The sequence below is a fragment of the Euwallacea fornicatus genome, chromosome 2 (assembly GCF_040115645.1).
Source record: "Euwallacea fornicatus isolate EFF26 chromosome 2, ASM4011564v1, whole genome shotgun sequence".
NCBI classification, from domain to species: domain Eukaryota; kingdom Metazoa; phylum Arthropoda; class Insecta; order Coleoptera; family Curculionidae; genus Euwallacea; species Euwallacea fornicatus.
In genome coordinates this window covers 223,650-237,054 of record NC_089542.1, presented here as the reverse complement: position 1 = coordinate 237,054, position 13,405 = coordinate 223,650, and the positions used below count along the sequence as shown (strand labels likewise).

At 38.5% G+C, this 13,405-nt stretch overlaps 2 protein-coding genes across 3 annotated transcripts; one reads left to right on the top strand and one right to left on the bottom strand.

Annotated features, from left to right (window-relative positions):
* Positions 1-11: 11 nt before the first annotated feature.
* On the top strand, positions 12-2,373 carry hd (humpty dumpty). The gene is made up of 3 exons (XM_066293193.1): positions 12-1,391; positions 1,567-1,659; positions 1,734-2,373. The coding sequence occupies exons 1-3, from the start codon at positions 381-383 to the stop codon at positions 2,286-2,288; spliced, it is 1,659 nt and encodes a 552-aa protein (XP_066149290.1). The 5' UTR covers positions 12-380; the 3' UTR covers positions 2,289-2,373.
* Positions 2,374-3,046: 673 nt separating this feature from the next.
* Positions 3,047-11,214, bottom strand: LOC136345168 (homeobox protein MSH-D-like). Of its 2 annotated transcripts, none has more exons than XM_066293236.1 (4): positions 10,798-11,214; positions 3,616-3,782; positions 3,425-3,558; positions 3,047-3,368 (listed from the first exon to the last, which is right to left on the bottom strand). In XM_066293236.1, exons 1-4 carry the CDS (start codon positions 11,096-11,098, stop codon positions 3,164-3,166), a joined length of 807 nt encoding a protein of 268 aa, XP_066149333.1. In that variant the 5' UTR covers positions 11,099-11,214; the 3' UTR covers positions 3,047-3,163. The 2 variants fall into 2 exon arrangements, with proteins under 2 accessions (XP_066149333.1, XP_066149324.1); XM_066293227.1 differs by having other exon boundaries at positions 3,422-3,558; positions 10,798-11,210.
* Between the last annotated feature and the right edge of the window lie 2,191 nt (positions 11,215-13,405).

Here is a 13,405-nt window from a genome sequence, read left to right as displayed (position 1 = left end):
ACAGGAGAATAATTCCACCGGAAAAAAAAATTCCTTGTAGTTTTTTACATCGGCGACAAAGAATTAATCTTTTTTCGCACATCCTGTATAGCCGTTTGCTTTCCGTAGTCTTGTCACTCACTCACAAAACCCATCATTTTGTTCAACACACTCTGCTGACACTGAAGTGCAGAACAAACACTCTTCTATCTGTAAATGTGACACATTTATGATTATTTATTTTTCTGTATTTCATTTAATTTAAAACATATGGAAGCGAAAAGCTAAATAAATTTTTAATGTCTGAAGTTAAACAATAAATTCAGGAGTTATTTTTCGACTCTAGCCATCAATACCTCCACATATAATTTCGATTTAGATAGATATTAACACAAAGCACCATGCTGAACGCTTCAGGTGCCCCTTCCGGATGGCAGCACCCTAAAGAGCTCTTAAAATTACAAAAATTGAAGTTCAAGAAGCGAGCTTTACAAGATCGGATAAACGGTAGTAAAAGGACAAACCCTTCCCACCAACTGCCCGCTCAGGATTCTATGACATTTGAAAATGTCTTGAATTTGAGGAAACGAAAAAACCCTTTTGCTGTGGACGAGGCTCAAGTGAAGAAAGGGAAAATTAGTGAGGAAATACTAAGTGAAAGTACTGATCCAACCTTATTTAAATTGCTTAATAGCAGCACTTCTTCTCATCAAGAAGAACCTGTTACTACAAGCTTCAGTAATATTTTATCCACCTTAAGCAATCAGAGCATCTCTAAAGGCGAAGAAACTGCAACTGAAGAGAAATTTAAAGAATCGACATATTGCCCTGTTGATTGGACGTTGAAGCGTAAAGTCAGGCTAATATCACTGAAACCATTTCCATGGAGTCAAAAGCTGAAAATCAGTGAAGAGTCCTCGGGTATTACTAGCTTCACTCGCTGCCTTGACATGGAGAAATGTGACATCTCCCTAGATGTCTCCCCAAATGCACAATTCCATCAATGTTCCCTTTATTGGCAGCATCCATACTTGCCATGGCTTACTCTGTTCCCAAGAAGCATATCAAAGAGTGATTTTAACGGAATGAATATAGGAGGCAACTCTGTAATAAAAAATAAACTCTATGAGTCATGGACTGACAGTTTTACATCTCTTTATCACTTAATAAAAACAAGACAATGCCCATACTTTTATGTTTGTGCAAACAGCTTTACAGCCTTGTTTCGTGCAGCTGGCATCTCTGGTTATGCTGATATTAATGTGATGGTGAGCCCTACTACAAGAGGGTTTCGGAGTTTGCTTGCAGAAGAGGGTATTGATTTTTCCATGCCTTTGAAGTCTGGAGGGCAATTTAAGGCTGTAGTGACTAGAAATGGTGCAGAAGAAGATGGCCCTGAACAGAGTCATTTGGTTAGTTTTTCGCCTGTTATTAGTATTCATGTGGTATACTTAGTTGTAAGTAGCTCAATTGTGAAAAATACTCTATATTGGTATTCCCTCAGGCCCAATTTATTTAACTCTTTCCTTCTACACAATGAAATTTTATATATGATTAAAGTCAATGAAAATTGCCTTATATCCCTAGAATCACCATCATGACGACCCAGAACTTGAGGAGGACTTGTTCAGCGATTTAGGAATTAATGCTGAAGACATAAAGCATATTATGTATACCCAGGTATGGTTGTAAAATTATCCTCTTGATTGATTTTCTATTCATCATTTTTTGGGCAACAAAACTTTATCATGCAGAATAGAATTGAGCATATCACAGAATGCCAAGTAGACCGAACTGACCAAAGTTTGATTTTAATCAAAGGAATGGAAGTTAATGCATTTTTTAACTTCCTATTAAACTGCAAAAGCACTATACCGTCAACTGGCCCTTTAGCAGGGGTTCCTCCAACCCTACTCTCTCCAGTGGCATTTTGCGGAGCGACCCTCAACGCCCTTAAAGTGAGGGAAAATAAAATGCATTCCGAGGGAAACGATTACTTTTCGATAGAATTAACCGGCCCAGTTTTGCCTAATACCGTCCATAATATCTTCAATATCAACAGCCATGAGCATAGCGTCACAATGACCTTTAGTGATGTTGAGAGTACCAGGAGCTTCAGCGAAGGTGATAAGGTCTATCCAAAAAAAGAAAATGTCCAAGAGAGAGGATCTGCGATTTTCGGGAAAGAGAATCTTAAAGATTGCGGTCTTAGTCTTAAAGTTTTGAATAGCTTTTGTTCTAGAGATGCAGTGAGTAATTTAGAGTGTTTAAAATATTCCGGTGAAACGGGAAAATTCACGTGGAGTTGAAGTCTATGATAGAAAGGATTTGATTGGAATGAATGTGGATATTTATTAAAAAGTATGAGAGGGATCAATAAAATAATTAATTGTCGTCTTTGTGGTGTTTATTGTTGTCTGTCTGTTTTATCACCTCGTAAAATTACCATGGCGGTCTATTTGAACAATTTGGTATTCAGTCATGACTATAACTTTTCTATTATTCTGGTAGAACTTATTATTGCCCCGCCCACTATGCCCAATTACTCCCTGAAACGGGCGTATCACAATCGCTCAAGTCAGGACCAGATTAAGTTTGTGTAATTGAAAAGGTTTATAACAGTGCGGAACCTGTCTGAGTTACTGTGTACCTTTACCTACTACTTTCACGTTACTGTAGTATTTTAAAAAATTAAGAATAGAACATTGATACGTCGCTTGAAAAAGGAATAATCGCTTAACTATGAAATCTTGAGAAAAAGTATGAAATTTTGGATTAGGTGACGACAGAACAAAATGTCCAGATTTAATATGACGTTTGCAAATGTAAAACATCTGTGAAAATCGGTTATTAGGAAGGAGCATTTTTCCTTTCATATAGAAGTTGAACATGCAAAGAAAAATGGAAAGTTCTTTAAAAGGGTTCATATCTAATCCCATGCTATGGAAAGCAGAGCTCCAAAATTTAAAAAGTCAGACTTGCGTTTGATTGGTTATGGCGGCAATAGGAGGAACAGAAAATATCTTTTGAGTGGCTGGAAGAGCGCGTTCTATTTTAAAAAAATGGAGAGTTGATAATGGAATTTAATATTTCAGAAGACTTCTCTTTACAGAAATAACGGTTAGCCAGCTAGTAAAGGACAATATACTTATTGCAACGATATTTTACGATTACCTACTAAATTTTAGCTATTTTCAAATTGTCTCTCAAAATTTTGTAAATGCACAATAGGAGAGCAGTCCGATCTCATTTCTGTCGCACTTTGACACGCCAGGTAGTTCTGCACGCATGCTCTTTGAGGAGTAAACCTTAGTTGCGCCGTCGTACTCGAATAGTGATGCGCAGGAACAGCTGAGGATGGTCCTGCCTGGTTTGGATAGTTAAAGAACCTGAAAGAAACAAAAACATGTTTGTTGGTATCAAAACATTAAAAGGTTCTCACCACAGTCTGTCTCCGACAAATATTGGTCTTGGAGTGAGGATGCCTAAGGAACTGTAGTATTGCTGCGCTAGGAATTCGAGGTCGTTGGTGTATTTTCTTTTCCATTTGGTTCTTCTGTTTTGGAACCATATTTTAATCTGAAGTATGCGGAAAAAATATATTTTTTTTGATTTGATCGATGAAATAGTGCCTACCTGGGTTTCAGTTAATTTAAGGGTTTTCGAGAGCTGGCACCTTTTAGCAACCGAAAGATACTTGTTTTTCTCGAACTCGGCTTCCAAAGATTTGATCTGCGAGGCGGTAAACGCCGTTCTGGGCCTCTTTTTCCGGTCGTCCTCAGCTTTGTAACTTGCAATTGCATCTAGAATTTAAAGCAGCATATACAGAAGACTCTGAGAATTTTTCACCGCCGTTTTCTGCCGCTTTTGCGTAATCAAGTAATTAATTTCACGTTTCACCCGAAAATGCGCAAGGTTATAAGCTCATTAGAGTAGAAGAAACTGAATAGTCTTCGGATGGGAAAATAGCGGTATTAAGTAAAACTGGCTCTATCGATTTCAGATAGCGCCACACGAGCAACGTAACGAACAAGTATTGGAGCAGAGGAGTTTTGTGATAACGGTTATTGGCTAGAAAATCGTGGGCAGTGCTCGGGATAAGTAATCTCTCGAGTACTTAAGCGGTTTTACTGATTTTTTTCGGGCACCGTGAGATGGCACCTCACGAACAAATGCTTTACTTGAAAGGTCTATCTGTGGATGGTTTTTGATTGTAAAATCGGTCGGAGACTTCTGCTATCGGGTACAAATTTAAACTAAATGCCGTTGCCGTGAGCGTAAAGGCAGGGGTGTCGGGCAATTTTTCTCCACTAATTGGTTCCCGGATATTGTTTATTAAGCGAAGATATATGGCGTCTTGTAAAGTCTTTATCGCGACGACGATGTGTCTCAAATATTACACCAAACAGTTGTTTTTAATTTACCGTGGCAAAATTTATGTTGGAAATGTCGGGTGGGAAGTGCAGACACGTTTAGAAGACGGTAATTTGCGCCGCGGACGAAATTAGATTTTAAACTGTCTAATGATCCAGAAAGCGATGAAAATGATTAAAAAAGAGACCTCTCGCGTCTCCTTTCGAAATAAATTAGAATGTCACTGGATCTTAATTATTAATGAGACGCAAAGTGTGATGGTTGTGCAATTAAAAGTTCCGGAATGCTTTTAATGTGCGTTTATGGTCGGGAAACGTAAGTGGGCGAGTTAGGATCCAATATCGTTAATAATAATTAAGGAAATTTGCAGATAAATCCCATAAATTCTTACAACGTCTGACTGTTCCAGTTAATTTGGGCACACGTGTTCCCACGAGAACAACTTTAATTTTGGCCGTGGCTAAGAGCTAGAAGAGCCGGTCAAAAGTGTCTGAGACAAACCGACTCGTGACAGAAACCCAGAATGCGGCGACGTCAATAAATCAAAATCGACTGTCCGCTGTTCACAGATCTTAGATCGTCAGTCGCCTACATTTTCACAGATTACTCGAATCCATATGCAGGGTGATGCCTTATTTCAATACCATATTTACTTAATATAATTGCAGGCAAAACTACTTAATATGACGCACGTATGGATTCAATCATATACTTTTTACGGCGTGCTGTCACTAAATCTGCACAGGTCGCGCCTGTGCAGAAAAAGTTAACACTTGTTTTGAATACCTAAATGGGCAACAGATTTCCTTGGTTAACGGCAACTAAATGCATTTAAATTGAGAATATTATAATCCAGAGAAGGGTCACGATTAATTGGGAATATTTAACGGGTGGTTGCGATAATGACGTATCTGGAAATCGGTACGAAAAATGAGGAATAAATCGTGGATAACGATTCAAAGCGATTGTAATGGTTATTTGCGTGTGGGGGGTTGAAAGAAGACCACGCTCACCGGCGAAATTTTCATGCGGCCAAGAGCGTAATGCTCCTTTCGGCCTGCGATACGTGCAACATTAGGCATTAACGATATTTTTTTAATCTTCTACATATAAGCAAAATGTTATTTCACCAGGGGCTTTATGTTTTCTTTGCGTTGCGTTGCAAAGGGCGAAGCGCGTCGCTGCAACTTTACCGCCCGTTGCCCTGAGCGACGGGGCGTCAAAATGTAACAATGCCGGCTCGGCACAACTACTTTTTTCTGCCGTGCAAACTAGCACGTAAACGAAGAAATTTCGCTGCCCTTCTAATAAAGAAAGTTCCAAATTTCAAATTTGATGATATTGTGCAGGTCGATGCACCGCATGTCTGGGAAACTTGAGAAAATTGATAGCATTTTTACGATTCTGGCAATAACCGGGAATTCTCGTGAAAAGTAGCAATCGGTACGTTTTTCGGCCTCGGTTCGGATTTACTATGGTGTGGCGCTTAACATCCGCTTAAAATTTGGCATTCATCTTAAACATGGTAAACTGTTCACACATTTGTCGACTACCGTATTAAAGCTTTAAGACATCAATCAACCTCATAACGCTTTATTTACCACTGAGGAATTTGGCAACTTGGCGCCGTTCTGTGCCTAAATTCCAACGCTTTGACACCACATCAGAGCGGTTCCTTTGAGAACCTAAATTGTCGCGCCTCATTAGGTGCAACGTCAACTCATCGTTAAGCGCTAAATACGAAATTTTATCTGAAGCATAATGTTCTTCACTGATCATCGACGTTTCTTCTAATGCTTTTTAGTCTAAGGGTGAGAACGTGGTGAGGCACCGAAACTCGCCGGGCGCCTCGGCTTTCGTCTCTCCGAGAATCGAACGTCGCCGCCGATTAACATGACGAAGAAGTCCGCACCGCCGCTTGTTGTAGTTCATCTGTTGGATTTCTTACGGACAGAGAGCTACCGAAAATGTTGTCTGATTCAGACAGCGATAGCTCATAGTCAAATATCTTGGTTTAGTGGCTGTCGTGAATTGTGCTGCGTTTACATTAGACTAGGTCTAGTCCCCCAAGTGACACCACACGTTCCGTTCCTCTACCCTCAATGTGCATTTGGTCCTTCCGACAGACCGAGAATACGGGGTATAAGTAACGTGGGCTGTTGCACAGAGAGGGGGAGCGCGAGAACCAACTGCAGAACAAGTTTCAAACATCGCTCGAAAACGAAATGTTTGTTTCCTTTGAGGAACCAGACCAAATTTGACCTCTGGTTCCGCAACAAAACGTAATAGCCATCATACCAACGCATTTGGCGAGACAGTATCGCCACCCGAATCGGCCAACATTTTTACGACCTCTAAGAAACTAGACGAATCAGCTACGATAAACCGCGATGGTCAGGTCTTGGCGATGTAAATCCTGAAATGAACGTCGGGCTGCGGTGCTTCACCACGTTTTTATCATAGGAATTGCATCGATAGGTCGGATGCAACTTTGACATCCAAATTTACTCGAATAGAAGAAGCAACGAGCACAAATTTGGATATCTCAAGAACGCGTTTTGAGTTTAAGTGCTGCAAAAAAAAATGTTTCTCACGGTTCGTCGTTAGTCCCTTCCAATGGTGTTTCGACTGAAGGATTGTATCGGTCAGTTCGGTGCAACTTTGAAGTCTAAATTCGCTCGAATAGAAGCAACAAACATAAATTTGAAAATCTCAAGAACGCGTTTTGAGAGTGTGCTGTCTACGGATTTATTCCTGGCTCTTATGCATGTTTCTCCGGCCATACATCAACGCCTAATTGACAGGAAGTATTTTAGAAGACAAAGTGACACTAAATGCTGCCTAATTACCGGGAGTCAGGATTGCTGGCTTTTCTTTACATTTGTTTTGATGTTATTTAAAATCTATTTGCAATTATTCGTTTTTGTCGACACCTTAGGTCTCATTACTGGAAATAGCTACACATAGTTTGCTCGAATGCGAGCGTGTCGATGTAAATTTTCTAATATGCAAACAAGCGATTTTCGAGAGCACCGAGTTAAGTATAGAGCCTCCGAAGCCGAGGAACAGAAGGACATGTTAACGTTGCACTGAAGTAAAGATTACAACATACGTATATTGTGACATGCTTAATGCCCATGTTTTAGAAACATGTCAACGAAGGCCCAATTTCCTGTCTCCTCGTTAAATATGCTGAAAATATTTATAAATTATCCCAGCTCTTCACCTTTCGGGTAGGCCTACTAAATTTCCTGACGGCCATTATGCATGTGAACATTTTATCGGGCCTATCCCGACAGTGTGTGCCTCAAGGTAGAAATACTATCAAACGTGAATGATGAAGTCATCAGTCACGATCGAACTTACAATCGAAACGTTCACTGTAATTACACGCCAGTTGTGAAGTTTTGAGATTTCTTGTTATTAGATTTCAAAGGACTTTTGCAATATGCTCATAAAAATCTCCGGTCGCTGCCGCAGCTCTAAAATTAGCCTCAATGCCCAACAATCTTTCCCTTTGCCCTCTTTCGTGCGATTCGTTTTGAAGAACATAGATTTCCTAACGTTCCCTCAAACTTTTCATCTGTTTCATCTATCAACATTATCAGATCCGGTGTCCTTTTCAATTTTTCGATGCGAACGCAAACTTTTATCAAGTTTCCTCCAGTCCACAGTTTTTTTCTTTCTTTTTAGGATTTTTATGCTCACTAAAATTCCTAGCGGACGTCATGTGTATGTAAATTTTATTAGGTCTATTCCGGAAAATACACATATCGCCAAAAGTCATGAACCCCGTGTATAAACAAGGTTTATACAGGGGGTTTATTTATTTAGTTGTGTTCTATAATGGACAAAGGCTTGCTATTTTGAAAACAAGAAATAATAACAAACACGAAGATGGAGACGTCGGGCAAATGGATTTCTATTTGCAAATGTGGTCGGTTCTTTTGTATGTTTGGCGAAGGAACCTTAAAACTTTTTGTATTATAATGCCAGGACATGAAATTGGCGAGTTTAATAGGGCAAGGACAGTTGGACATTCGAATCATCAAATTTCTGAAATGTTGGGCATTCCGCGGTATTCGGTTGCGCGAATTGTCCATAGGTACCAACAAGCACCAACCGTTGAATGAAGACCACATAGCGGGTGCCCGCGAAGTCCGAACGAAAAAGACCGATATTTGGTGCAATATACGCGGGGGCACCGAAACGCTACGGCTCCACCCCTTCGGGAGCATTTTCAAAGTATATTCCGCAATGCCGTATCAACCTCTATGGTTCGCAGAAGACTCCATAGACTAAATCTACGTGCAAGACAACCATTAAGCGTGCTCAGGCTTCTTCCACGACACAGTGCGGTGGGCGAAGGAACAACTGGGTTGGCATAGGCGATGGGCATTATTCTCCGAAGAAACCAGAGTTGGATTGGTAAGCGATGACGACCGGCAAAGGGTATGGAGAGCATCAGATCGTCAAGAACGATTAAATGATCCACTGGAACTTGCTCCGTACAATGGCGGGACAATGACGTTCTGCGGTGGAACAACATTCGATCGTCGCACATCATTAATTCCTTTAAATCAAAACGTGACGGGACAAGTTTATATGGAAAGTGTCATCGGGCCAATTGTGAATCCTATGCGCGACGAACTGGGGACGAAGTTCATTTTAATGGAAGGCGGTATCGTGCAAGGAGAGTCCAAAAGAAAATTGAGCAGAAACAAGACACTCGAGTGAACTGACCAGCGGACATCCCAAACGTGAATCCCATTGAAAACATGTGGGATTTTGTGGCTCGCAGTCGAATTCATCCACCACGAAGTGTTGACGAGTTAGCTGCAGCGGCACAAAAAGAATGGACCAACATCCTTCGGGTGGTTGTGAATACGTTGACTGTTTCAACGTATAGACGCCTCAATACGTCACTCAATAAATGAGGTGGATATGCCGATTATTAAATTGTTTTCTAGTTTCATCAGAAGTGTTTTATGAAATTTTATTGTTAATAAAGTATCTTTAGAAAATGAGTAATTTGAGAAAATTATTTTTCCATAGGTTTATATTTTTCTAAAAAATTTTATAAAAAGGAAAAAATTAAAAAATATATAATATATTTACATTTAAAAACAAAATAAACAATATTAACCAGCGTAGTTGTATAATAATTGGGCGGTCCAAAACTTTTGCCGGGTTGTGTAACATATGTATGAGGTATTGGAAAATGTTGTTTTTAATACTAATGGATTATGTTTGATGAGTCCATTATTCACGCTTGAACTCGTCATTAACTCTTTAATTTATCATTAACTCTGGAACTGCACATTCGCGCTCAACATTTGCTCGCATATGACCATTAATACGCTTTATCATCTGCTTACGAACAAACGTTCGAATTACCATACTCTGTTAAAGGATTTAACAAAGAATTTTTACCGGATTTTCACAAACTTGAGGTTTTGCGCACAGTTCTCGTATTATAGCTTTCCAGCAATATTTAAGGCTTTCTAGCGACGTTCAAGCTACTTGACGTTTTTCCTGAATTTAGATGTTTTACGTTGTTTTTCAAGTACTTTTCGTAAGTTCTTCCTAATTGATTGTCTAATCTTGAACCGATTTTTTACTTTCCTGACACCATCGACCGATTTTATTGTTTAAACTCGATTATTACTTGAGTTTCAAGAGGCTCTAAAGAGGGAATCGTAATCTTGTGATATTAAAAACATTTTTACAAGTAATTAGAGAAATTACTTGGCATTTTGAAGATTTTCTGCGCAATTTTACGGCACATTGGCGGAATTATTCTTATTTTCAAGATTGGAGATTTTTCGAATTTTGCACGAATTGTTTATCAGCAACATGACTTTGTGAATGCAAGCAATTTTAATTTTTTTTCGCCTCAAATAAACGGAATTTTTACGGATCGTCAGTTAATTTTCAATTTTTAACCCGAATTTAAAAGATAGTCTCGAGTATTTCTTTGGATCTTTACGCGGGCGGTAGCTCTACAGAGATTTGCCGGATCACTTTTCTTACTCTCGCAAACTTTTTTTCCAATTTTTTATGATCGAAAAAGGTAATTCTTTATCACTTCATTGAAGCGTTTTTATGCTGAGCCTCAAAGATCCTTCACGCATAGATGAAAGGATCGCTCACATTCCAATATGACAATTTCCAAATACGTTCATTCTAAAATACAAAAAGGGGTTGGAATATCCAGTGTCAGGAACCTCAGTTTGTCTACCCTAATTGAAGGATTTTCTTTTTGTTTTTGGTACATTCGGCGACACTGGCCACAATTTGACAACTTCCTTCACATAACAAGCCGCTGCGCTAGCTTTCATACAATAGCAAATCGCCCTGTTGCCACATTAATTAGAAGGTCCTAAATTTCACGAATGAGCACATTTTTACAAATTTCCCCTCAGTTATACAAAAACTTCTTACCGTGTAAGTAGTCTTTCCCATAAGTTCTTTCCAAGAATGCCTCCTCATTCTGAACGTGACTCAAGCTGTCTGATCTGGGCAAACCGTGATGATCAGTACCACTAGTACCCTGTGAACCCTCCTCTTCTAGTTGATTTAAAGCACTACAAGTTCTATTATTGCCCTGCTCTTCGTTCTTGCTATCACCAGTGGAAAGCAACGAGTCAATCAAAAAATTCTTTGACTTCTTAGAACAACTCTTCAATTTCCCCGCACATTCCGGCGAAAAACGCGCACATTCACCCTCTCCCTGACTGCTCATAATCCAGGGATAAAATCTTTCCCAATTGAACAACCCCCGGCCAATTAATACGACCCGAAATGCATCTCAAGAACACTAAACATCTTAATATAAACAAGTTAACACGCTAAATGCCCACATGTGGTGCTCAGGCCAATGGAATTAGAGAGGCGTGGTTTCGTTAATGGTTAACAGGAGATGATTAATTTGAGGACTAATATCCGTGGTTACTATTTATAACTCGTTTAACAGCTATAAATTAGAGTTTCGGTTAAAATAGCCAATGGGAGAATTAACCAGCAGCCAATTATCTTGAAATTGTAGATGCAATTTATTAAGTATTTAAAAGAGACGGATAAATATGGATTTTTAAAAACGAACCCATGCAGATCAAAATTAACGGCAACGTTTTAAATTCATGTCGATTACATACGAGAAGTAACGAATAGTAACGAATGGTAATCCGAAGCTGCTCGTAAGTTACAGTCACGTCGATGGGTAACGGAGTCGTCTGGAAGCTACCGGATCTACATATTAAATTTTTATTCAGAATTATTCGATTGTGATCGGAACGTCGATGATTCGCGAACCGACCCGAAAACAGAGGAACCACGTTTTTGTTTACATTCATTAAGATAACAAAAACTCTAACAATAAAAGTTTTAAATGTATTTTCTGGTCTTATTAAATAAGTTTCCGTCACTGGTTTATGATTGTCCCAGTTGCAACATTTACCGTTTATGCATGTTCAATGTTCAGAATATATGATTCATAGTGAAATTCATTGCCATATGTACATGATCTATTTTTGAGTACCCAAAATTAAATTTTTTTCAGTCTTTCGTGCATGGTTTCCCCAGCTTTTCAATACCTTCACTGCACCTTACACGGCACTATTTTTTGAGCTACCAATATAACTTTTTATCCGAAGTTACCCAAATAAAATGTTATCTTTTTTTCATCGGTCTTTTATTCGGGATTTTACTCCCTCGAAGCGTTCTTTTAAGCACGTTGCGACAAATCCTCACGAGAGGTAATAATTTCTTCGTTTTTTCACTCTTTTTTTTTATGTTTTATTCAGTGATTTTTTTAAATCTAAATAAATAAATAAAGTATTCGTGTCGAAAATCGATAAATTGTGGACATTTCTAGCAAGTCTTCCTTGAATTTTCATTCGTGAACAAATCCTCAAAAAAGTTGCAAATTTTTCCTATTTTTCAATTTTTCTTCAATGTTTCGTCCATTTTCCAACGATTTCGTTCATTCAGACCTATCTTATCTCTGTTAAGATGCTCTTCTAAGGAGTTCAAAAACAAAGATTACTGGGTGTTTCGTTGGTCTCGCATATTAAGATTAAATCAAAAAATGGGCACTTTCCAGGTCAGTTCCAATTAATACCAACCAATGGGAAAGGTGAGCTCGGTTCAACTGAAAGTACTAAACGTGTGAAGCGACTCTTTTATTAAATATTTTTCTGCTCCAATGATGATTTTGATCATTTTTAAGTAATGCGCAATTTTCAACGTGCTCATCATTCTTCAAGCTTCTTTAGGATTCAAAAACGCTTTCTCTACTCTACTGGTTTTTAGCCCTATAACTAAATACTTACATATTTTATTTATAACAGCTGGGAAATTATTCATAATGAGATTCATTGGGACACAAAGTTTATTTAGTTTAAAAAAAAAATCAATTTTTTTTCTTTTTTTAACTCCTTCAGACGTACCCTTTTTTGTCCCAAAATGAGACGACTATACGTCATTGATTCTACGCAACTGTTAGCTCTGTCAAAGGTGGTCAATATCTAGATTCGTTAAGAATTTTTTTTTTTTTTTGAGAACTACTTAGCACCTTTAATCACTACATCATAACGAATATTTCTATTCGTTAAAAGTGCATTTCACGTTGGTGTCAAACAAATAAATAATAATGAAATAAACTATTTTGAATATCTCTCGAAAAATATAGATAGTTAACTAAATTTCGAGAATGGGATGTAGTATTTCTCGAAGGAGACTCTTGAGGGCGGCCAAATAATTCTATACTATTCTGTGGAGCATAAACCAGAGATTCTTCGGCAAATGTTGATTGGTAATTGCGTTCCCTACGGCCCTGAAGGTTCAATCAACGGACGGGAGTAGTAGTGCGGAAAACGGCACTCTGAGTTTACTGCTATAGAATAACAATGAGGATGAAACATGTAATGCTAAAAGCGGTTTTGGAAACTATATTTCCAATATCTCTTTACTATTTATTAGGGAATAGTTGAAAAAAACAAGATTGGTATAAGTTTAATTTAGACGTACATATACACTAGCGATAGTCTAT